Source organism: Polyodon spathula, chromosome 25 (genome assembly GCF_017654505.1).
Source record: "Polyodon spathula isolate WHYD16114869_AA chromosome 25, ASM1765450v1, whole genome shotgun sequence".
NCBI lineage: Eukaryota > Metazoa > Chordata > Actinopteri > Acipenseriformes > Polyodontidae > Polyodon > Polyodon spathula.
The window spans coordinates 16,291,223-16,317,316 of record NC_054558.1 but is presented as its reverse complement, the minus strand read 5'-3'; the positions used below and the strand labels follow the sequence as shown (position 1 = coordinate 16,317,316).

Here is a 26,094-nt window from a genome sequence, read left to right as displayed (position 1 = left end):
GAACATTGCAAGCCAGCTCAGACTGAACGGAAGTGTGTTTTTCAGCCCTGTATCAGTGTAAGATGTAAGATCTTACATAGCAGGTACGTGTTTTAGAGATTCTTACTTTTTAGAAGTCGAATGTTTAAAATGCAAATGATGGACTGTAAGTGTTGTGCATTTCTTTATAGAACTTACTTCCAGCAAGTTTAAATATGAAACAAGATATATTTCTGGTACATTTTCATAGCATGACAATAACAAGAGACACCCTACACTGTATTAACTACCAGTCTGACTCAGATGACATGTGAAAGAATACCGTCGTTACTGTGGACCCTGAGAATCACCCCTGTTCCTTAATACTAGGAATGCAGCTGGGAAGTGGTGCTTAAATCAGGTCTCTTCAGCTAAACTGTGTCTGTCTAGTAGCAGTACTTTGATACATTCTTGGTGGCCGTGTTTGATCCAGATTCCAGCTCATGCTATTCTTTTTAAAGGGTGCTTATCATTGAAGGGGGATTGAGGGTTAAAGGAATGCGAGTTTACAGTTACACAACCATATTCGAGGTGTTACTGCACCAGAAAACCTTCTGTATTGAGTTTAACTATTAAACAACTCAACAGTGGTTAAAGCCCTGGATCAGCACTAATCTTCAACTGCTTTAACTGTCTTTCAGCATCATTTAATTTTTTTTTTTACATTCCCCTTATTATTAGTGTGGTTCTGGGTTCTCAGTATTATAATTTTTCTCAAAATTTGCTTCTGTCTGACTTTGAGCTTGTTTGGAGAGTCCGAAGTACCTGCACTTTCTCATCACATGATAAAACTATATGCAAAAATTTTTCCTAGTTTTACTTTAGAATTCCAATGGAGTGTTCTGCAGTTATTGATGATATTCATTTGGCACCTTCTATAGAATGGAGAAACACAACCCTGACTCAACTAAGTGCTTCACATGGACTGGAGGAAATCTGTTGTATAAATACAGTTAGGTACCAATTTTGCTGTTTTTTGCAAGGTATCATCTTGGTTCTTATTCGGCTGGTTTCACAGACCCTGATTAGCACTACTTTAGGCAAGGTAATCGAAAATTAGCGCTATCGAAGGCCAATGCATTTTAAAGGAAGTCATGATATAATATTTATCACAATACAGGTGATGGTCCTGATGGGCTACTTGTGTGATGCACAATAAGATCAAATAATCATTTCATGAAGGAGGACTGTTTTGTTAAGAGACAAAAATGAAACTCATTTCATACCAACTATAAATCACACCCATTCTTCATTCAAGAAACACTTGGTGAACTACAATGAACTACAATGAACGTTTTGTCTAGAATTACATTATAAACAATACTTGCCTCTATTACTATATGATCATGTAAAGAAAGTAGCACCGTGTGTCGTGGTGCCCCTGCAGATACCAGTACATGTGATTCAAGTTGCTATTATTGCTGCTTTCTGGCTTCCCCATAGTTTCTTGACTATGGCTTTCTCGTCTTTTGATTTACATTTATTCCCCTATTACTCAGCCTACACTGTGCTCAAGCCTTACCCTGTAATACAGCCTTGAGCCAGGATTTTCACAGCAAGAACATTCATCACACTGAAGACACTGCTTTCACTTCTAACTGCTTTGACTTGACATTGCCGTCATTGGATGGAAGTCAGCACTGCAGAAAAGTAGCCTTCATTGTGAGGTGGTTCCTGGAACAGGACAAAATGAAGAATAACATCAGAAACTTGTATGATCACTTTCCCTGTCAGTCACATGTTGTCCTGGAGCTTTCTGCAATCATAGCTGCTAATGAACTGTTATTAAAATGCAAAGATTCCGTGTGCTGATTAGACATCTCATACCATGTCTTATGCGAATGTCATGTTCCTATCCGATGGACAGTACGTTTAGCGCGGGGAGGGTCAACCGACAGTCTTCACATGAAAGTTAAAATAATATACCAGCCCATATTACTGGCTTTAATGCGCGATGTTTTCCTTGTTTCAGCTTTTGATAATGCTGTATAAAATAGTAATTTGCTTTTATCTGTTATTAGTTTTGTTTAAAAAAAAAAAAACACGATCTACCCCATTGTTTTGAAATGGCTACAAAACTGTGTGGCTTGTTCCATTGGGCTTCTGATACCAGAGTCCTTAATACAAAACTGTTACACTGCTACGGTAGGGCCAAAACTGTATTGCCATTAAGGTAGTGTTTTCAAAATGGTTCATTGAAGTTTGATTGGAGTTTGAAATTTGAAATTCAACCCCCACAACTCCACATTTCTGACATGAGAAAGCATGGTGTTGGTATTTTCTCTCTGTCTGCCGCAGCAGTTGGCACAAAACTTCAGTTGAAAAGTAGCAATCGAAGTTTACTGCTCCCATTGTGCGCTAAGGGAGGGTGTTTCCGGGGCGACCCTGTTGTCCAGACTGAATCTGTAGGTCGGTCGCCTGATAATGACATTCCAAACTGGGTAACCAGGCGCCAGGAAGTGACACGGTTTAACGACTACAGCACCTGCTTGTATTCAAAAAGTATTCATTGGTGTGGTTTGTTTTTTATAATTAAAGATCAACATTAGTTTCACTCAATAGTTGAAAATGGTAACATGTAGTAGTTGATTAGAGAAAAATCGTATAACTGGCTGTGTGGATTTTACTGCATGAAAATGGTAATGGTGTAACTGGCTGTGTCAATTTTACTGTGTAAATGCAGACTTTAGAACACATCACTGCACTTTCAATAACGTGGCTTCTTCTAGAAAATAGGAGAGATTACCTTGGAATTAAATGGTTTATAATTGTGCAAATTGATACCTTACTATTTTAACTGATTGCTCAGTGCAGTTCTCCTTAGTCTGCTGCTGTGGTATAATTTTACTTTCCATCTATTGGAAATGGATCTCTTGTAATTAACCTGCCTGTAGTCTTTGGGATATAATAAAGCAATGAGATGTACATCTCAATGGTTATTTCCTTGTTTTTATAAATCAATCCATACACACAGGTTAAATTCAGATGCTGTAGTACTAAAGGGAAGTTAGTAATGCATGCTTCCTGGGCAGACACAGCGATAACAGATTTACATTTTCTATAAATAAGATATCAATGTGAATACTGCACCTACCCTAACTCATGTGAAGGTACTGTACAGTAATCTATTACTTTGTACTTTATAGAGAAGTGCATTCTTCAGAAACGATGGTTGGCAATCTGCTTATTCAGAGTGTGTGCTAGACATGGTAGGGTTTTCTAATTTTGTAGTTCTGTGTTAACACTGACCGGGGGGTCTGTGTTCACAATGTATTCTTTGCAGTTTGAACACAGGGCCCCTTTCATGGGCAAGCCTGGGCAGACTGTTGGCATCCTGTGCCGCATGGCTCTCACGCCACAGCATTCGGAGGAGGGCTGAAACACTGTATCAGGACAGCACTGTTTCTGCCTCAGGCTATTGCCAAGAATAGTAGAGAGACATAGCAGTGAACTTATACTGGCATGGAAAAGAATGTTACAATTAAATTGAAATGTCTTCTAATCCAATTTTAAAGTAGCTTCAGGTTACATTTTACCACGTTTTTTTATTTTTTATGATACAGTAGCAATCGTTCCTGAGTGCCATTGCTGAAATGTATTTATCTGGGTTTTATTACAATGAGAACCTGCAAGAAGTGTAAGAAGTTGGAATTTTCAAAACATTACTAGGTCATATGAAAGAAAAAAAAAAATCACAATATATTTCAACAATGTTAGAATGTCATTTGAGTCTACTTGCTCTTTAAAAGAGAGCTTGAATTAAATTACTGGTACAGTAAAAGTACATTTTGCTCTAGGTACTTCAACAACGTTATTTAATAAAAATATGTGGCATATAGGAATACAGTGCAGAAATAGCTGAACAAGAATCAATTGTATTGCCCACAGCTACTGTAGATGAACTTGAACTTGAACTTGAAAGATTTGTGGAGACAGTTATCTACCCACCACTTGGTTCTGGAGGACTGGTGCACCATCCAAGACACCTTCAGTCATTGCAGCACAAAAAGGGCCAAGCCAGTGTTGGGAAGACATGGATGGAAATATGACTCCTATTGCATAGCAGTTTCACCATTCATTCAGTTTAATACAAGTAGGCCACTGTGTATAGGAAATAAGCTATGGTTTGTCTTATTAAACTCATCGTAAAACCAGAAATGGATCAAACTGCTTTACAATCAGTCTTATTTCCACCCATAGGAAGACCTTGTAAAATAATATTACTACATATTCTACTGTGGAGTGGTGTGGCAAAGTGGCTGCTGATTGTGAACAGGTGCAGAGGTGATGGGGTGCAGGAATAATCACAGACAGACTGTAAGCCCAAATAATAGACATGTTATCCACCTCTCAATAATACCAGCTGCGGTCACCAGTCCAGGTGTGCGCTGTAGTGCTCGTGGTGGGTTATAACGGTTATTTATCGTGACTGTGGTGAAAGGGCTGATCTGCCTTTGTGCTGGCCCGTGGCAACAGCTCCGGATCCGTGTTAGCTGTCTGATGGTTTATAAACACAGACAATTACTAACAGTGGTTACTGTGTCTCTCACGGTCCTTTAGGTTCAAGTTCACAAACCAAGCAAAGGAAAAGATTACGATCCCCCCCCTTATATGCTGTCACGCATGACCCCTTGGTAAACGAACGCAGCTGCCTTTACAATCTGCAGCTGTCTGCCTTCTAGGTTGATATATTCTTGCAATGCAGTCTAGCCTTTTTCCAGACTGACTGACTTCCAGACCTGGGGAAAAAACTGTCAAGTCAGCCTGTCCAAAGAACTCTGCCCTTGCTTAGCACCCTCCTCACAGGTCAGGAGAGAGGTTTAGAACCAAGGTTCATTATATTTCTGTCACTAGTGGTTTTTAATTGACAAAGTGGCCAGGTAGTGTACGATATGGTAAGGGCTAGCAAAGTGCCTGGTTACTACAAACAAACTAATGAGGTTTACATCCAAATGAAGTGAAGTTGTTTTAATTTGTTTTTCCATCAGCAGGTCATGGCAGACAGTGATAGTGAGGACCCTGGTCTAGAAGATGCAGATGAGCACTTCCATTCAGGTGAACACATCTTTGCTGATCATACTATATTGCTGGTCTGCTGTTTTGAGTTGGGGTTAGGTAGAGCTAGTTATTTGTGTTGACAGTAATGGCAGTGAAACCTTGTGACGCTGTCTTGTGTGTTTTGTGTTTTCCTGCTGCTCAGACCTGGATGAAGAGCATCACTCCTCCAGCTCCAGCACAACTGTACGGCCAAGAGACCACTGTGACTATCTTCTGGATGCCATTGATGCCCAGCTCAGCGAGATGCAGGTCGGAGCGCTGGTTAACATGCTGTAAATCCAGAATGAGAGCTGGTTGTGTCGGAAAGTTCATCACCATGAACTACAGTGACTAAATGAATATTCTACTTGTCTCCTTACTTGGTATCTTCAAACAGTATTTTAATGAGCATCTCATAAAAGCAGTGCTGCACCCAAAACGTTATTTTTCTGTGTTGGGATGTCTTGCTTCATTTTGAAGAGGGGATACCGAGATAGTAAACAAGGGGTATACGTTGGGTAAACAGCACCACAAAATCAGCAGGAGCTGCTGCATAACTGAGTCACTGTACATCCTGTAAGGTTTAGGGTGACACATGTAGACAGGCAGTTAGGTTTCTCCAGTATAATTGTTGTCTTATTTCATCCCAATGAAACAGGTTCTGTAGGTCATGGGTGGGAGCGAGCCACACAGACAGAAAGGGGAGACCAATTTATTTACATTAGGCTTCATAGCCCCTGCTTTTGGGTGCTATAACGCAACACTTAATATCGTAACTGCAGGTATTCCACCTTGATGTCAGCTGAAACACTTAATGCCTAACTCTCTAACTGTGTGTACCATAATAAAAGTAAAGGGGGTGATAGTAACAGAAGAAGAGTTCACATTTCTATGGATTCATAGTGTGGGGGTCCTCAGTCAGGATCCCTAATGCCATGAAAGTGTTGGAACCCGTGGTCTAGATGTGTGAGAGAGGAGTGACGTCACCGATTCTGAGCTAGGACTGTGATGACATGTTCCCGTGGTCTAGATGTGTGAGAGAGGAGTGACGTCACTGATTCTGAGCTAGGACTGTAATGACATGTTCCCGTGGTCTAGATGTGTGAGAGAGGAGTGACGTCACCGATTCTGAGCTAGGACTGTGATGACATGTTCCCGTGGTCTAGATGTGTGAGAGAGGAGTGACGTCACCGATTCTGAGCTAGGACTGTGATGACATGTTCCTGTGGTCTAGATGTGTGAGAGAGGAGTGACGTCACCGATTCTGAGCTAGGACTGTGATGACATGTTCCCGTGGTCTAGATGTGTGAGAGAGGAGTGACGTCACCGATTCTGAGCTAGGACTGTGATGACATGTTCCCTTGGTCTAGATATTTGAGAGAGGAATGACATCACCGATTCTGAGCTAGGACTGTGATGACATGTTCCCTTGGTCTAGATATGTGAGAGAGGAGTGACATCACCAATTCTGAGCTAGGACTGTGATGACATGTTCCCTTGGTCTAGATATTTGAGAGAGGAGTGACATCACCGATTCTGAGCTAGGACTGTGATGACATGTTCCCTTGGTCTAGATATGTGAGAGAGGAGTGACATCACCGATTCTGAGCTAGGACTGTGATGACATGTTCCCTTGGTCTAGATATGTGAGAGAGGAGTGACTTCACCGATTCTGAGCTAGGACTGTGATGACATGTTGGTCCTATTGCTCCGGACAGGCTCCAAGCCCCAGTGGACGAGGGATTGCTGAGGGTGTTTCCTGTAACTATACAGCAGAGTCTTCAAGAACAGGTAAGTTTATAAGTCTAGAGGCACCATAGTTCTATTTTAAATGAATAATGGCTTGTATCTCTTAACCCATTTAATGAGATGTTTCTTGTAAAATGCTGTTTGCATAACAATAGCAGGTCATCAAGTTTTTTTCTGATTTTTCCTGAGCTGTCACAGAGTTTGTAGATGACTTTCCAGGGAACAACTTGTGCCCCTGCAGTTAAGCATTGCACAGTGGAAGCACACGAGTATATATTATTTTTAAATTTTCAAAGCATTGGAAAAAATACAAATGAGCAATAATACATTCATTAAAATGCTGGTAATAAAATATAATTATGCTGAAAATATAATAATATTTGATAAATTGTTGCCAAATCTGGTTGTTGTTGTTGTTGTTGTTGTTATTATTATTATTATTTTTTAATAATGTGTTAACTTTCAATGACAACTTTCTATAAAACATTTAATTAAAATCATGTATTACACTCAGGGGAATAACATTGAAATAAATAGATAGGGCCAATACTTAAAGGCACTTTTGTACATGAAAGACATTGTAATATGTGAAATATACATTTACAGTATAGAGTCTTTCCAAGGCAGGTGGACCAATGGGTTTTTACTCCACCCATTACATAAAATACTTCTGTTAAATCAATGTTTTGTTGGAAAGCCCTTAAAACACAAAACTTCCCTTTTCACAATTCTAGGTGTTTTATGCATCATTAACTGCAAATGGAGGAAACACTTGAGTTGCAGTGAGCCTGTAGTAAGTGGCTTGAAGCCATCACTGAGCTTTCTATTCACATGATCCTTTAGCTGAGCATGAGATTGGGTTTAAGAATATTAGCGATTGGGGATGCCATGGTATAAGAGTATGATGGTAGACCACAATAATGCATATGGCCGCTCCCCACTGAATTATCTTTCGCTGTTGTACTATGAAAGTTTGCAAAATTCTGAAGCAGTGATTGACACCAACTCCGCAACAAAAAGACCCAGCAGATAAAAAATCCAGCCTCTTGACTCCTTGCTGTCAAGTATTTAATCCTCCGGGAAGGTGGAAGCACTTGCACTTTCACCAGAAGGTCGCCATCCCATCATATTTGAGCACAGTGACATCCCCATTCCCCAAAGTCTTGTCCTTGTTTGGAGATCCTTTATCATTTTGACATTTCTTCCCTGCCCTAACAGAACATGAAGAACCGAGGCTGTGCTCCGCAACCCAGAATAAAGAAGCTTCTCAGACTGAACAGTGCCAGCAGGAAGGAGACTCCGAAAAGGAACAATACAAATGGAGACTGAAGCAGCTCCTGGGAAGCGAACAGACAGACGCCCCAGGGTACCAGAGCAACTTCAGTACTACGGAGAGTGTCTGCACTGAGGATTTTATTACCAAGTTCAAAGAAGGGATGATAGACCCCCAGTCAGATTTCAGCGGGGAGTTGAGCAGTGATGATGGGACCTCTGGTTGTTCTTCTGGTGAACGCTCTTCGAAAAGAACAAGCGAAGGAAGCATTGTGAAACCAGAGTCCTTTCTGAGTATAAGCAAGGCCAGCATCGTAGAAAGAGAGGCCGACAATGAAATTGTCGTGATAAACACTGCAAGGAGGCTGGATATTGTCCAGCAGTTTAAACAGGATTTAGAAAGCGATCTTCAAGGGAATGTTACTGAAGTTGAGGAGACACCTGGTACAGGTCTCCTATCAAGAATCCGTAGAGACAGCTTGGAGTCTCTTGGGGGCCAGATCTCTAGGCTTAGTCAGAGCAACATTCCGGATTCTCTGAGCATTCTTGGGAAGGAGAGGAGTGTCACCCACAGCAGTAATCCTGTAGGATTGTTCAGAGAAGGTGGTGGACCATCTGTTATTGTCTCCCAAAAGGACAATGTAAAAGAGCTGCCTTGTTTGTCGATAGGAACGAATGAAGAGAACATCCACCAAGAAAGTTGTGGACCTCTAGCCCTTAAAGAGATGTTTCCCAGCTGTGAGAGATCTTCAATAAGAGACAACGGAGAGCGTAGATTGGGCCAAGAGAACTTTACCAATGGAACAAACCTGTCTGGTTCCACTTATGTATCTCAGTCATCCACTTGTTCAGTTATGTCTGTCTCTGTGTCTAAGGAAAAAGATGCATTGTCAAGAGATAAGTGTCCTTCTCCAGTCAGACTCTCAAATGGGAAGGAGAACACTTCATGCGTACAAGAAGCGAATGGAAGTGACCCAGAAGAAAAAAATGGAAACTCATATCAGACAGAAAGGAAAGGGGCACATCACCATGAATTTGGTGTGGTGTCCCTTTCCTCTTTCCAGCAACGGACTGTAAGCAGGTCAAAAAGCTGTCCTTATGTTCGTGGATCTTCCTACAGACTTGAAGCAGCTAACTTGTTACCTGGGTCCAACCACCGTTCAACCACTTCGGGGTCAAGGCACATTCGAAGCAGCAGCCTAAGCAATAGATCCTCAGCAGCTAAAGGACAGTTTAATAGCCGTCATCCGTCTAGCCCCAGTTCAGACAGGAAGATCATATCACATAGAGCAAGTAAGTTGAGAAAGATAGATCATAAAGTCAGTTTTGGGGAGCGACAGGTTTACCAGCTTATCTTTATTTTCAGGGAAGTCTTATATCTTCGACAAAAAAAAAATGTAAACCCCCGACATAATATTTGTCAGTAGGGCCACAATGGGCCTGTGTGACACTGGATCCATCAAAGTCTATCAGAGCTGCTGTCCTGAGCATCATTACTTAAATTGGCTTACAAAAGGGAGATGCAGCTTTTCCATATTACGGAATCCATATGAAATTAATCTGCCTTCTGAGACACAAAAGTGGGTGCTGCTTCACAGATATTTCCTTTTTTGTTTGTCCATCCCCTGTATATGAAAACAACATTATGAGTGAGTTTGCTGAAATTTTGATGAGTGTTTTCTTGCCGTTGAAAGGGACAGTAGAGAATTTCTGTCAAGATTTATGCTTTTTGTTTTTAGCAGCTGGAATCAACCACAAAACTTGCGAGAACTTTGGCTCTGAGTCCAGCCTGAATACCATTACAACAGAAGAGTATGTGGACTCGTTTCAGGCTTTGGCAGTCAAGCATGTTGCTGGTAAGAGATCTTTTTACGTCCAGTAAGTGCGCCTGGATTCAATCAAAATGATGATGCCACCGTAGCCATTGCAAAGTATAGCTTCCATTAACTGTACTTTTAATTCAGTCCTGGTTGTGAGCATTCGTTTACACACAGTGATACATACGTGAACCAAACAGATAAAACATCACAGCATTTAAATGTCTTTCTGGAATGCCTGGACAGTTAACAGCCCACAACAGCAGTGAATGTAGCTGAAAGAGTATTAGACACAGCTATAGGAGGAAATAAATACCCTGTCCTGAAATAACAGAACTAATATTGATTTACAATAGCATTAATATATATAATCTCACAAAAGAACATTTTAAGTTAGATCTGTGATTGCTGGTTCTGCTGTAAACTTAATGTAATTTTTTTTTTTTGTTGTTTTTTTATAACAAGGGGTTCCTGTAAAGAGTTTTGATGAAATGACGATAGACAGCGATCTGGATTCAGTGAAAACAGATCGCGTCCGGAAGCACTTTCAGAAAGCACTCAGTACCAGAAATGGTAAGACTGTCTTTGAGGCTTCAAACTGGTTTAAGCAGCTTTCTTTTCACACTGAGAAAGGGGACATCATGTGAAACATGGCTCCATTTTGTCATACCTTTTACATAGAAAATATTAGATTGCAAGACATTTGTAATCTATTACAGGCCTCTCCTAGTTCTACTTAAATTACACTGCTTCCAATTTTAAATTATACTCAAAAGTATTACTTTAATTACATGTATTTTTCTTTATCAAATAAATAAGCCAGTTTTTTTAAGCAGCCAGTTCTTCAATAGTTACTTTTCAAAATTCATATGGACCTTGTTTTGAAATAAAAAGGGAAGGGAGGAATACAACATTTTGAACAGTTTAAATAATATAATAAACTAGTCCAGAATAATTCTTTTAGTGTTCCTTGCAGCAACAAGTATTTTTTGTGTAAGTTGTATCCCATTTAGTTGTATTCCTGTCAGCAAATGTGTCTTTGTCTGTCACAGTAAGGTTTGTGCAAGTGCAATTTCCCTTACTCATTAACAATGGCACATTGTCTTCAAGGCTTTGTATCTGCTAAGAGCACTGCTGCAGACGACCTCTACTCAGACCAGAGTGGCCATGACATGGCTAAACTGCAGCAGATTGAGCACACGTTCCATGACATTCTGCGCATTCTTGTATCCCACCTGGAATAGAGCCTGTTGAGAACCATTTTATCCAGCATGTCTGTTATTATTTGCAAAAGTTACTGTTAGAAGAAAGAAAATACAGGGACTGGTCGTGGTAGAAACGTGGGTATTTCAAAGGGCCCTGTGATGTCTAGTTGTAAATGATTAAACATGGATATTTCAAAGGGCCCTGTGGTGTCTACCTGTAAGTCATGTGCGATGATAAAGCTCTGTTTTTTTTTTATTTTGGAAAGGTTTGAATAGTGTACCTGTGGCTGCTCCGTTCGGATGTCGTTCCACTAAAAGATCCCGAAGCCCCAGGAAGGATGCATGCAGGTAAGAGAATGGCATCCTAAGTAAACTGGGAAAGTGCTGGTCTGGAAAAGAATGGGATTTAATTAATCAAATTGACTTTGAAAAAACAAAACATTTTACATTAGGTGACTAACTGCACTATAATAACACTGTGAATACACAACGAGGTTTGTGTAAAATTGCAACTGCCATTTTTTCAGTTTTTAAGTATGCTTGCTACATTGTAACTACACACAATATATGTTATTACTGCATTATTACCACATATGTAACGAGTTACTGCTTTTAAGATTTGCATACTTGTTAATGACTTCCCTAGAAGGTGTTATGCATTTGTTTGTTGTGTTGCACAGTTGCAAGTCGGTGGATAGGGATCGTCTTTCCTGTGTTTTAGGTTCGAGAGCTCTGATAGGACTGTGACTGACGAGGATGAGGAGGAGGAGGAGAGTTTAGAGCAGCGCTTCACGGAGAGCAATGGAGAGTGGAGAACCAGCAGCCCAGTGACGTGGAGCTCATGTCCCAAGAGAGGCGGGGAGCTGACGTGGGGGCGGGGCCTGGGCTCGGAGATCAGCGAGGCACACCAGGTATGAGGACCGCTTTAGGAGAATCTTACTTCTCATTAAACTGCCACTTCAATCTCACGTCAAGCAGACAAACAGTTTGGCTCTTGCCTCCTTAAGTGTGTTTAGTACGCTGATGAAGACACTGGCCGAATCGTTGGTTTACTTGACTTAGTTTTGATAAATATTACCTTATATTTTTGATTGAATGTTTTGAATTTCTGAATACATTTCATACATAGTCACTTGATTTTTTTTTTCATTCAATAATTCTGAGGATAAATTGTATAAAATGTTTGTATAAATTGCTTTGGTCCTTAGCATGCTGGGTTCCGAAACATTAACAACTAGGGGGAAATAATTATTAGTGAAATAATAATCTGTCTGTTTGGCATCACCGCTTCACCCTTTTTAATTTCAGCGTTCTTCCCATTTATTGGACTCCGATCGGCAGATATTAGAAGAATCTGTTTCCAGGCTCCGTCGGGTCAGTGGAATCTGCCACTTAGTTTCATTAAATACTGACCATAAAAACCACTCAGTAACTCAACCCTGCACCCAAGCTGTTTATTACTACAACATTAACAAAGACAAAGGTGCCAATTAATAAGCACCTATTGTATTCACGTTACAAGATTCATCCTTATTAGTCTCTGTGTTTGTACTGCAGTTGGTTAGTGCTGTGGATCTCTGCTTAAGATCAATCAGCACACTCTGAACACTGAACACTATAAATCGATGAATGGTAATTTAAGACACAATTAAGAAGCAGCTTGGTTTGGGTAGTGAGTTTCAGAGTTATCTTAATTGAAAGGATTCCTATAGCTGTTTAGATACATATAATTTTCTGGTAAGTAAAATAAAAATAATTTTGTAAAGCAATTTACAAACAGCTTGTAAGATTAATTTAAACACTTAAAAGTAAACCTTATTTTTAATTCACAAACAAAACTGGTGCAGATTGCATTTTGTTGCAAAGACCACAATAAACCTGGCCGTTGTTTCTGCATCAGAATAGTTTTGCTAAATCCTAGCACATCAAATTGCATCCAGTGTGGCCTCAGTGGAGCTCTCAGGATCATGTCTTTCGATTTTAGCCATGATTCTGGGAGTTCTGTTCAGGTACAGCGGGCATAGTGGCTTCTTCCCCTGGAGCACTCTGCCTTTTTCTTTTTTTTTTCTCTAATTATATTTTTACTCTATTCAACTTACCTGAACAATGAATGTGAACCATGCCAGATCAAAATATTACATGTGTAATTTTAAATCATTGAAATGTTGCTGTTTATGATTAAAGCTGGTGTTTGTTCTGAGTGAGTGCAGGTTGCTCCCTATAGCCTGGAAGTCGCCGGTTCGAGTCTGGGCTATTCCACAGCCGACCGTGGACGGGAGTTCCCAGGAGGCGGCGCTCAATTGGCTGAGCGTCACTGGGGGGTGGGGGGTGGATGTAGGGTTTAGGTCGGCCAGGGTGTCCTTGCCTCATCGCGCACCAGCGGCCCCTGTAGCCTGGCCGGGCACCTGTGGGCTTGCCTGTTAGCTGCCCGGGAGCTGCGCTGCGCTGTTTCAGATTGGGAGAAAATAACAAAAATAATTGGCAACGACTAAATTAAAAAAAAAAAAAAAGCTGTTGTTTGCATGTACTGCTGGGTTCAGACAGCTGGTCTTTGTGCCCCCCCCCCCCCCCCATAGGATCTTGCTGTGGAGGAGGAGAGATTGTCACACAGGAAGGCCCAGGTGCAAGAGACAGAGCAATTGCTGACTGAGGCTCTTCAGAAAAAAAAGGTACTGAACCAATACCAAACCTCAAAGCTCCTTACTCCAGATCTAAAATGAAACAACGTAATTTGTCAGCCCCTAATTAACATTGTAATGCCCATTTCTGTATCACATGGGATACAATGCTTAGCCACCCCTCTATTATATATTTTTTAATCCAGCCTCCCAAGCTATCATTTTTCATATGCAGTACATTATATGTTGCCGAATGCTTGGGCATTCCAGGAATACAATGTGTCCTGCAATTACCTTGGACCAAAGTCAAGTCGATGAAAGACAAGTTGGACCCAGTTAGTCGAACAGAACATTTGATAATTTTCTGCTGTCATAAATGACATTTGATGTAGAAGATAGATGTATCAATCACTTCCCAGGGTTATGATCTAATTTCTGCTAATATGATAATTGTATTTCCAGTGCATTTAATGATCTAACTGGGGTTGAACCGAACTTAGTATGTGGTCCCCAGGATGTGATTAGCACCGTGAGAGAGTTGTTTTGTTGTCCCAGCATGCAGTTCAGGAGCTGGAGTCATTGAAGTGCGCGGTTGAGAAGAGCCAGAAGGAGGCGAGAGGGCTGGAGACCCGGGTCAGAGACAGCAAGAGCCAGGCAGAGGAGACGAGGTACTGAGGAAACAGCCTTTTCTACCAATTACATTTCCAGGCTTTTTCGTCTTTTACTTTCATCAGTACAGTGTTCCTGTCTCCTCAAACTGTGTAGAAGTTTTCCATTTCCTAAAACACAGTTCCCACTGTTGCAGAGGGGCAGAAATATAAATTGTATACCCTTTGTGGTGATTGCCCCTCAGGGCAGTAGTATTCCACTAGAAGCCTCAACCCCAGTCAGTGTTTGTTTTGGTGTTCCCTGCAGGGCAGAGCTGGCAGTGCTGGAGTACAAGCAGGACTCATGTCTGCAGGAAGTGCAGAATCTAGAGGAGGAACTGAGCATGCTCAGAAGACAGTGCTCCGCCACATACAACAGCCAGCAGAGCACCCTGGAGAACCAAGTGAGTCCTGACTGGAGCACTTTGATTTGTATTATTATTATTCTACGTACAGAGAGAAAGTTGTGCCCTGATTGCTCTGCTCTTCTGTCTATACTGGCACATGACAGATTTTCTCACCATTGGCTTGATTCAGCATTAAACAAAAAAAAATACATCGTCAGCCCCATAGAAAACAAAATAAACCCACACTTTATCAGGATTCTTTTATAGAAGTGCAACTGCTGTACCATGAAGCAGATTTTTTCAAATGGCACTGTATTGCATAATAATAATAATAATAATAATAATAATAATAATAATAATAATAATAATAGTTTTGCAGAGTAGTAATAATCAGTTGCATAAAAATTTGAAACTGTACCATACAGTTGTGTCACTTCAAATCTTTTTTCTCAGTATTGTTGGAATGTAAATGATTGTGGTGACTCAAAGAATATGAAATGGTTATGTATATACAATTTAAAATCCATGTTTAGAATTGGTCAGATATGAATTGATTGTCAGGGGGCTGCAATAACTGTTTTTAATATGAAATTAAAGTTTTAAATATTAAATACAGTGCTTTATGTAAAAAAAAAAAAAAAGAAATAAGAAAAAAACAATGCAAACTGAAGCTTGGAATATAACAAAGTTGCGATTATAAAAATGATTTATTGTTATTATTATTATTATGCAATATAGTAATCATCTGATACACAGCAATGTTATTCATCTGCTAAACATATGGTAGTTTTTTCCATTTTCACCTGGGCTTTGACTTCAGTTTGACTGCTGGTCCGATTTCTGTCTTTCATCCAACATGGTTTGCTAACAGGTTGAATAGTGTCTGATTTGACTCTGATGCGATTTGACTGTGCTCTGACTTAAACTGATCAACTGGGCTGAAGTGATAGGAACCTAGACAGATCTTGCAGACACTAGCCCTCAGTCTGGGCAGAGCCCCTTGCTTGTGCTGACCCGGTGCTGTGCTGTGCAGGTGTCGTCTCTGAGTGCGGAGCGTGAGGAGCTCAGGGCTCGGCTGAGGCTCAAGGAGGGCGGTCTGTCTGTCCTGGAGAGGCAGGAGCTGGAGTGGCAGCTGAGCTGCGCCAGGAGCGAGCTGTTCACTGAGCAACGCAGTGCCCGGGACAAGATCAGCCTGCTGCAGGAGGTACTGAGACTGCTCTGCACAGCCCCATCCATTCATTCTAACATAACAGTAAGAAGCCAAGTCAATTAGGCAAATGTTTTCACCTTGTGCCTTGAAGAGGTACATTGAAGAAGGCAACAGCTGAATCGTTTGTCTACTTGCTTTAGTTTTCAAAAAGTCATACCTTTTATATTTCAATAAACTTCTATTCAATATGCTTATTAAGAAAAGCAGCACTCTGGCTCTATTAGAGTAGGATGTTCATGACAAAAGAAAATGATCATAAAAAAGGCAGGTGGTGTGTTTGATTTCACTGAGGCTTTAACTATAATCCAAGTTGACTGCTGTCTGATTTTTTACTTTTGATCAAAGTGGTTTGTAAAGAATGTGACTCTGGTTCAATGTGACTTGAATTGGTCAACCACAGAATGCCTTATGAAGGCAGAGCAGTGTGTGTTTGAGTGTGTGTGTGTGTGTGTGTGTGTGTGTGCGCGCTGATGTTGCTTGACCCCACAGCAGCTGGAGGACTGCCAGGTGGAGCTGGAGGAGCAGGCAGCCCAGGAGGGTTTGCTGCAGGAGAGGAGCAGGAGACTGGAGCAGCAGCTGAGAGAGATGGACAGGAGGCAGGAGGAGCAGACACAGGTACAGGTTTACTTGAATATGTGCTGCCTTGTGAGTTCAGGTTTAGATAGCTTGGTGGTAATTAAACATTTTAGCAAAAATCTTGAGCAGATTTGAACCATGGATAACTGTGGACTAACTTTTTCAATATGAGATCATGAAAAAAATTGATGTAACCAGGCTAAGTATCTCACAGTTCAAACAAAGATTGCAACTGAAATAGGAAAGAAAAAAGCCGATAGTTATTTTAGCTCCTTACTAAAAACACTTTTTAAAATATGAATGAATCTTCTGGACAACATTTTGTGAAAAATAAATGTGCAGTAAATATGCACAGTAACAAGGCCCGTTATAACGGGTGAGCACTGTATATATGTAGCCAAAGGAAAGCGTTTGATAGATATAGATTTCGTATCTCACCTGCACTGTTGCAGAAGCTGGCCCTGCAGAGCAGTGAGGCGAGTCAGGCCTTGAGCAGGCAGGTGCAGGAGGCATCTGTCCAGCTCCTGGAGAGGGACGGGAAGATCTCAGCACTGGAGCGCATCCTGTCTGAGAAGGAACTAGAGCGGCTGAGGCTGAGGGAGGGTCAGGCCGCCCTGCAGGCTGAGCGAGAAGCCCTAGTCGCAGCCAGAGAGACCCTGATACAGGAACACCAGAGCCAGCTGCAGCAGCTCCATCGTGACAAACAGCTGGAGAAGGTGAGATGGAGAAGAGGGAGAGGCATAGAGGAGAGAGGGGGGGAGAGACTGGGTCAAACACCTGGAGGAGGTGAGAGGCAGACAGGAGATAGACAGTAAACAGCTGGAGAGGTGGATAATGCATGGAAAGAGGAGAGGCAGAGAGGGGCATAATACCTGGAGAGGGGAGAGGCAAAGAGAGGGGGAGAACACATGGAGAGGGGAGAGGCAGAGGGAGGAGGGGGAGAACACATGGAGAAAGTTCCAAGCCCTTTATTTTAATATTGGTTCTTAAGACCCACTCGGTCCATCTTAACTTATTGATTGCATATGTCTTTCTACCTTAGGAGGAAGCAAAACAGCAATTGAAAGTGGAATTGGATTTAATCAAACAGCAAGAAATCCAACAGGTAAGCTATTTCTGTAATATCTCAGTTTCTCTTTCAGCCACTAACCTTCAGTTCTACTGAGCAGGTGCAGAGAATTGCTGCAGCGAGAGGGTGTAATGGGGGGAGGGGGTAATTGAGCACGAAATGTATCATATCTATTTAAAAAATAACTGTTCTGTATGGTGTGTGAATACCTGTTAAGCAACTTCTACATTCTTTTTATTATCTTCTTCAGGTTAGGGAACAAGCAGAGGAGGACAAACTGGAGGCTGTGAAGCACCAAGCACTTTCCTTCACACTGGAGACGGAGAAACTCGCCCTGAAAATCCAGGTGAGCTTTACACTTCGGACTGCTTTGGCTTCCACTTGCGAGAAGAGCCTGAGAGCCTTGTGGATTGTGAATAAATGGGCACTCATTTCATTTAGTTTGTGTTCTGGTTCGTTCCACATTTATCTAAACTGACTTTAAACGGAACAGTTTAAGTTTGCTCACATAAGCTGGGAGTGGAATTAGATTTCACACTTTGAATTATGAAGCTTACAAAACATTCTATCGTATGCTATATTTGCTAGCACAGGGTCAGAGGCGGTGCTTTCAAATAAAACAAAGCTAGTTCAAAACTTAACTGCGATAAAAAGACCTCATTCACCTGTTGTCTTCTTGAATAACCCAGAAAAACAGCATGAAAGTGTTTAGTGTATCTAGCTCCATTATTAAAATAGTGTTTGACCCTAAATGAAAATTCACTGATGTTTTTTTTTAATACTGTTTGGATGTTTTATAGTTATAGATGACACACTGTTAGGAGCCCAGACTATGTTTAAGAAATCAAATGGTATTTGGGTCTCATAATTCTATTGCAATTTCTACTAAAGTTAAAAGACGAAGAAATTGTGAAGCTGAAGGAAGCAGTCAGGCAGCAAGAGGAGTCCATGAGGAAGCTAGCTGAGGAACTCAAACTGGAAGCCAAAGAGATGGTAAGGTTTTCTCTTATTAGACATGTTGCAGTGGACATGTTGTAATCTTACCTGTTCTGCATTTTCAATAAGTGTGCAGTTTTGATTGAAACTCATTATAGCAAGCATGTTTAAAGCATGACATCAACATCAGGTTTGAAAAGGTTATGCTTGCCTTGCCTTTCAGGAAATGTGTTATTATTATCCAGGAAATTATATTATTATCTCCAAATACCTGAATGCACTTGTATTTTCAATGGTGCTGAAGCCCCTGTTTTCCCTTGTCAGGTGCATGGGGCTTTGCTCCGGGAACACAGGAAATGGGAAGCAGAGAAGACAGAGGAGCTCCAGAGGCAGCGTGGGATACTGGAGGATGAGAGCAGGAGAGCTGTGCACTCCATCAAGGAGGACCAGGAGAGAGAAAGGAGAAAAGCACTCTCCCTGCAGAATAAAATTATTGAGCTGCAAACAGTAAGTTCTAGTGATACAATAGCAACTGAGAGTCTGGATGAACATTTGCCCACCTCCCCACCCTCCACCTGCTGGAAATATGAGGCACTGTGATGGAAAGTTTTAACATTATACAGGACAAGAAAAGTGCACCCCCTACTTGACAGTACCTGAACATTTAAACTTTAAAATACTAAATTATAATAGTATGCATACTAGCCACAAACCTGCCCCCTCCCCCTATTTTGATAAATGTAAATGGTATGGCCCCAATACGTTGTACATTTATTGGTTCAGTATATGTTGAATACATTAACCTTAACACCATTTCTCCTAACCCACGTCTATTGTTTTGCTGTCTTTATTCCACCTGGAAGCCAGTCTCTCCTGCTAACCCTGTTATGTTCACTTCTAGTAATACAGCTAATGGAACCACACTAGTGGCATAACTAATTCATTCAGAATCGGCTCCCTTGGTGTTTCTGCTGAAACCGGTTTTATGCTGGCATTCTGATAGTGGTGTTTGTATTCTGCCGTTGGCTCCCAGAGAGTGCAGGAGCTGGAGTTTGAGAACAGAGCCCTGCAGAGAGAGAAGCAGGAGGCTGTCAGTGAGTTGCGGAGCTCTCTCAGGGAGGAGAAACAGGAAGAGATACTCAGAGTCAAGGAGGAGATGGACCAGGTAAACCATGCGCTTCTGCATCTTTACAGTTTGGTTTTTTGGTGCTAAAATCTTATTTTAAAGCAAGTGCAAAGGATAAGACAGATGTTATTAAAGGAACACTTTCAGTAGAAGAAAACTACCTAGACACAACGTTAGATAGATGTTTACACTCTTTGCCTTGCTTCAAAAGGGTATTTTTTCTTTTTCAATTAATTCATATCATCCTTAATCTTATTATTCTATGTCTCATTTCAAGAGGAGTTTCTTTTTTTATATATCCCTGTTCTTAAATTCTATTTTGCTGAGATATATTGTGGTTAGCACTGTCCTAAATGATTTTAGTTTTTGTCATGGTAGATCACTTTATAGTATTCAATTCCAGGAGTGGCAACCAGTTCATTCAAATCATGTTCTTTCCTCTCATTTCCCACCTCAAGATTATTACTGATCTCCCTTTTTATTTAATTTTTTTGTTTAATTTGGAATCCGCAATTATTTTTCTCCCAATTTGGAATGCCCAATTATTCAACCCGGCTCACCGCTGCAACCCCCACAATCACTAGGGACAGACTTGCACTTGCACTGGCGTCCTCCGAAACGAGTCAGTCATCACTTCTTTTCAAACTGCAAGCCTGCCGTGAAGCCACTACAGAACCACAGCGCCAGAGGACCATGCAGTTCTGACTTTCACACAAGCAGGCCTGCAGGCAGCCAGCCAGCCAGTGGTCGCTGATGCACAGTGAGGCAAAGATTCCCCAGCCGACCTAAACCCTCCCCGTCTGGGCAGTGCTTGGCCAACTGTGCACCGCCCCCTGGGAACTCCCGGTCACGATCGGATTCGTCCTTGCGATCTCCAAGCTATAGCGTGCATCCTGCACTCCGAGCAGAGAGCCTTTACTGGATGCGCCTCTCGGGAGCCCCTGAACTCCCTTTTGTTGTGATATGAATATTTGGTTTCATGTTAATTCAGGATATGCAAATATTTCAAGTACAACACTATAGCTAAATGCTGCATCCTGCGCTGTAGGTCGCATAATCTGTTTGCAGCATTGGAGTGGGTTTGAACTACAACAGGAAACTTTTCATCTATAGTGTGGTCTTTTAAAATATCTGCATAATAGAAACTGAAGCACCAAAGAAGATTGTTCAGTAATATTTCTAATAAGAAAATGGATTTGGACCATTTCATTGAGTACACAATGACTGTATAGACCGCAGTAGGATTGCCAAGTGTAGACTGCAATAGGAGTTCTGAGTGTTAACCAGAGCCTGTGCTGGCAGGAGAAGGCCGGTGAGGTGGAGAAGCTCAGGCTGAAGCTGGAGCAGGAGGAGGCAGAAGTGCAGAGGCTCAGGACTGGCCTGGGCGAGGCGGCGCGGAGGGAGAAGGAGCTGCAGACACAGGCCGAGCGGCTGGAGAGGGGAGCAGTGCTGGACCTCAGCCTGGAGTACGACCGCATCCAGGACCTCCTGCATAGCACGAGGGAGCGAGGAGTCGGAGCCAGCCCAGCAAGCCAGAGACACAGGTCAGTCATTTCTCAAAACACAATGGTAATGTTTTTGTTTCGCTTTGATCGAACAGCTGGTTGAATCTGACTAAAATGTTAGCTTAGAGCCCAATATTAGTGATAATCAGGGTCAGTGAAAACAGCCATATAAGCAAATCCTTTATGTAGGTCAGAAATTTCTTTCTCAGGGTTTGGTGTACAAAAAAGAAAAATCCTACTCATTAATTTAAAGACAAATCTATTCATGTGTTGGGTAATAGTATAAGCCAGATTACTGCAAATAAATATCAGCACACCCATGCAATTCTGCAATGTCATTTTTTTGTACAGTACTATGGTGGAACTGCTGATACGTGACACATTATTTTATTGCCATCCTGCCAGTAAAACAGTTTACGTTCGGTCCCATACTGGTCAGTCAGTATGCCATTCTAAGTTGTAGTTCCTCCCCCTCTCCAGCGGCCCCTCTCGTCTGTCCCTTCCCCAAGCTGTGCAGGCCCTGTGCGGGGCCTGTGAGGAGCAGCAGCAGCACATCCTGGAGCTGCACCAGGAGCTGGACACACAGAGACGAACCATCCTGCAGATCCAGCGAGACAAGGTACCCTGGGTTAACTGGGTTCACAGGCGTCTTCATGAGGGTGTACTTTGTATGTATTTTGTAACCGAGCTCTTCCCTGGGTGAGCTGCAGGATCGGGAACTGAAGCAGCAGCGTGAGGAGCTGTATCTGGAGAAGGAGGCGGCGGTGGAGACCATCAAGGAGCGCCTCATCCAGGTACAAATTGACACTGCACCGATAGGAGCACCAGGATCAGGACATACTGGGTTTAAAACGCATTAGCTTAACTTGCATTTGCATAACAGCATACCTCAAGTTCACTTCCTGCCTGCACTCGCATTAGATTGTGTTGCGTCAGGGGGAGGGGGTTCTGTTAACTGTAACACAGGATGTGTGCTTGTAGTGTTGTGTCTGGATAAACAGACCACAGATGAGCCGAAGTCGAAATTAAGTCTGGAAAACTAAAAGATAAACTGCAGAACAACTGGGGAGAATACTGTTCTTTCCATGGAACAACAAATACATAGATCACAAATTCAAGTGGAGCCAGAAGTTTCATGATGTGTTTCTTTTTTTTTTTTTTACATTAGCTGAAATGATTGTACTATGCAAATATCCAACATTACTAGCTAAGCTGAGAAAGGGGGTCCTCAGTGTCGACCTGCCTGTATTCATCTTGCTTGTAACCACATCTCTGAATATTCCTTTGTTGCTTGAAGCTGTGTGTATCAATGAGTTAGTAATCCGCTCGACTGTGTGTGTTTTTGGTTCAGGAGCACATCGAGGAGATCAGTAAGCTGCAGCGTCCCCTGCTAAAGGACTCCGGGGGCAGTGAGTGCCAGTCTCTCCGCCAGCAACTCCGTGAGAAGGACAGCGAGCTAAGAGCCATCCAGAGGAACATGACCCACTGGAAGGACGACACCGCCGCCAAGCTGGCCGCCAAGTTTGAGGAGGAACTCAACTCCGAGCTCGAGAAGTAAGGCTGACTTATCAAATTTGAACTTTTAAATCTAGACCTTTTTGTCTTGCTTGTGCCTATTTCACTGCAGGGAAAGTGGATTTGCCCAACAAAATGTGTGAATTCCCGTTAGCATTTTTCTAAAGTCTTTTTAAAGCAATATATTTATTTATTTTTGAATACTGTATTTTCTCTACTTTTATACATGGATGGTTTTGTGAAAAGCCATCTTGTTGAGACCTACTTAAGCATGATTTTTGGCTGTACCTTGGGATCTATTCACCTGCAATTGATCCAATTTTGTTACAGTTAGCGTGAATGTAAGCAACCATGTAAATCACAGTAGAAAACACTGAAGGCTACTAGTTTTCGTTTTATTTTATTTTGCTAGTGTGTGTTTACTTGATAGTGATAAATTGCTTTGGAAATTTTGCTCACCTTCAGTTTTTACTTCCACAGATGCAAGTCTGATTTGTTAAAGCACAGGTAACTAGCTTCTCAGTAGAGATTGCAGTATTAGTAGATTAGTTGCTCGTGCATAGTTTATAATGCTTAAGCAGTGTACAAGAATGCTAATGTGCAGTAAATGCTCATATGTACTGTACTGGCTTGTGCCTTGCTTTTTAAACACTAACACACTAACTTTCTCTTCAGATAAATTCAGTGTATGTTGTAACTCATGTTACTTTTTAGAATGAGGATGTCTAAGACAGAAGTTACAGTTTCAAAGCCACAATAAAGTAGATCTGTTAGAGAAAACAAACATTTTGGTGCAACATTTTCTTAAAATGGCATTCAAAATGCTCTTGTGAAGACTTCACTGTATATCCTTTCATATAATTTGCTCCTTTTAGACGGATGTCCAAGAGCAAACCTGATCAGCAAAGAAAAATAGAAAAGCTGGAATCAGAAATGAGAAGACTATCAATGGTAAAAACTGAGCTTCTGTGTGATTTTATATATATATATATATATATATATATATATATATATATATATATATATATATATATATATAAAAATGAGAGACACACACACACTAAGGGCCAATCCACACTCTGTTTATATAGTTTGTTACACAGAGTATGGTTTGGTTAATTTGAAGGATTGTATGAGTGATCTAAATGCAGTCTTCAGAGTTTGTTTTAATTGAACAAAACTGTTTGGGCAGTTTGTTTCGTTGCATATAGAAGCAAAACCAGCAGTGAAGAACTTTTGTGCACCAGTATGATGTGAGCTTAAACAGAACCATAACTGACTGGTTCCTTAATCAAGCAGACAGCATTTTAGTTAATGTAGACTGATGAAGGCACAAGCCAAATATTTGTCTACTACATTTTTTGCTGTGTAATAAAGCAGAACAATGTTTAATTTAAAGGCAGTAGTGCAGCACACAAAGCATGCTCCAGGCTGCCCCTCACCAAGGTCTGTTGACACTGGTTTCAAAAGATTTAATGTTTTTTTTTTTTTTTAACCCCCTCGCAGGAGAGAAGTGAGACTGCTCCCCTGCGCTCAGCCTCCACCCCTTCCCTGAGCACACCACCCCCTTCTGGGTCCCAGGATTTCAGCACAGTGAAACTGCTCCGGCACCTGCAGACCCGTGTGAAGCAGCTGCGTGCTGAGAACACCATCTACCACCAGGGAAGCCTTGACGAGCTGGCCGGCTCCTACCGGGAAACAGTGAGTCAAACTATCAAAGCTTTAAAATCATCTGCTGTACTAAGTGATGAGTCTAGTCAAAGGGCAAAAACTTACTGAATCACATCAGTGGTCAAATTTTAAAACCACATGCTACAGTACACCCTTGCTATAATGGCCTTCATTATAACTAACCTGGCCCCTGGACCCCAAATAAAAAATAATATAAACACATGTTAAAATAAAACATCCCGTTCTGTAGGCACAGGATGCCACCTCCGTGGTGAAGTCAACTCTGTCTTAATAAAAAGCATGTATTGTGAAACCGAAACGAAAATATTTTTATGTTGAAACAAAGCTGGAAACTATTTTGATTGTCTGATACATGTAACGCAGACATATTTCTGTCATGAAGTGAATGTGGGTTGTCAAAAAGCACATGTTTTTGGCTTGTTCAGCAACCATGGGGCAAAGCAAAATTGATTTAAGAGAAAAAAAAAAACTTCATGTCAGGTTGATTTGTAATAAAAGCTAAATCTGGGATTCTTGCATGTTGGATTAAGATTTGGTGCACTTTGAAACGATTCACGTCCAGACTGATTTTGAAAAGCTCAGCTTCAATTTGACATTTTTGTACTTCATTTTCATTCTGTAATGCATAGGATAAAGCAAAGACAGAATACTGCATGCATGAGACGAACAGGAACATTCTACTTTTATTCACAATCTCATCTCAACTTACTCCAACAGTTTATCGTTCATTTTGATTGTCCTTTCGCTATAATGAATCCTTCGATATAATGAACAAAAGGCTTGGACCCCAACATTTTAGCGAGGGTGTACAGCATTTATAGGTGAATAAAAAACTATTGTAAATGTAGTATCCAAGAGCAATTGTACCTTTTAGTATACTTCCCTGTTCAATTGTGTGAAGGGAGACAACTGGAAACATCCCTCTGGATCACCTAGTAAAAGCACTAATACGTCAATCAGGTAAAGTCTTTGTCGCACAGTGAGGTTGGTGCATTGCCACTGAAGGTGGTTAGAGTTAAATTGGCTGGAGAAACTAAAGTTCAAATAAATAAACTTTACACTTTAGTCTGACATAAGATGAAAAGAGGAGGCTATATGAAAGTCCTCTTCAGCACAACATATTAGAATTTGTATATCACAATCTAAGTGTTTTCTTCTTTCAATAGATTCGTATGATGCCGGAAAGATTGCCAACAAGATTCAAATCCAGTACCAGAAAACCACTGCTCTGAAGGGTCATTCCTCTCTGTTACAGTTCACACTTTACATACCTCCATCCAGCTCTATGTGCGAAATAACTTTTAAATGATTTCACTGTACGTTTGTAGAAAAATGCATGTTAATGCTCTCAATGATAAAGAATTACAATTTGTATTACTGTAACAACGTTAGTGTTTTATACTGTATATTTTGCAGAAATACTTTAATCAATATTTTTTAATTCCTGAATATGAAAACATAACATTTTAAATTGAACTTTGTTTGTGTATATACTATCCCAGGACTAATCTGCACACACCTAAATACATGCATACCTTATTTAATGTTAACAGATTTTCTGGGCTAGACTGTATGTCTATAAAAAACAATTATATTAGCAGGTGATGTTTTTTGTTAAAATAAATTAGTAATAGTTACAATGCTTTTGTAACATTTTTGTAATTTCAAAAGTAAATTTAGAAACATTAAATTTACACAAATGTACATATTTTTTATACCCTGTACAGTTGTAGTAATTTGTTTTTATTAAACACA

The 26,094-nt window shown here is 41.0% G+C and overlaps 1 protein-coding gene across 5 annotated transcripts; it reads left to right on the top strand.

Annotated features, from left to right (window-relative positions):
- On the top strand, positions 1-25,937 carry LOC121299685 (trichohyalin-like). 5 transcript variants are annotated; one of them, XM_041227597.1, is made up of 29 exons: positions 1-83; positions 5,010-5,073; positions 5,219-5,325; positions 6,774-6,846; positions 8,023-9,369; positions 9,816-9,932; positions 10,359-10,466; positions 11,365-11,446; positions 11,820-12,009; positions 12,407-12,472; positions 13,675-13,767; positions 14,272-14,384; positions 14,632-14,767; positions 15,744-15,914; positions 16,410-16,535; positions 16,949-17,212; positions 17,539-17,601; positions 17,816-17,911; positions 18,457-18,558; positions 18,826-19,008; positions 19,535-19,666; positions 20,930-21,171; positions 21,613-21,751; positions 21,843-21,926; positions 22,484-22,686; positions 23,128-23,154; positions 23,523-23,598; positions 24,154-24,348; positions 25,506-25,937. In XM_041227597.1, exons 2-29 carry the CDS (start codon positions 5,013-5,015, stop codon positions 25,569-25,571), a joined length of 4,662 nt encoding a protein of 1,553 aa, XP_041083531.1. In that variant the 5' UTR covers positions 1-83; positions 5,010-5,012; the 3' UTR covers positions 25,572-25,937. The 5 variants fall into 5 exon arrangements, with proteins under 5 accessions (XP_041083531.1, XP_041083535.1, XP_041083534.1 ...); XM_041227598.1 differs by having other exon boundaries at positions 18-83; positions 5,007-5,073; XM_041227601.1 differs by lacking the exon at positions 8,023-9,369.
- Positions 25,938-26,094: the final 157 nt, after the last annotated feature.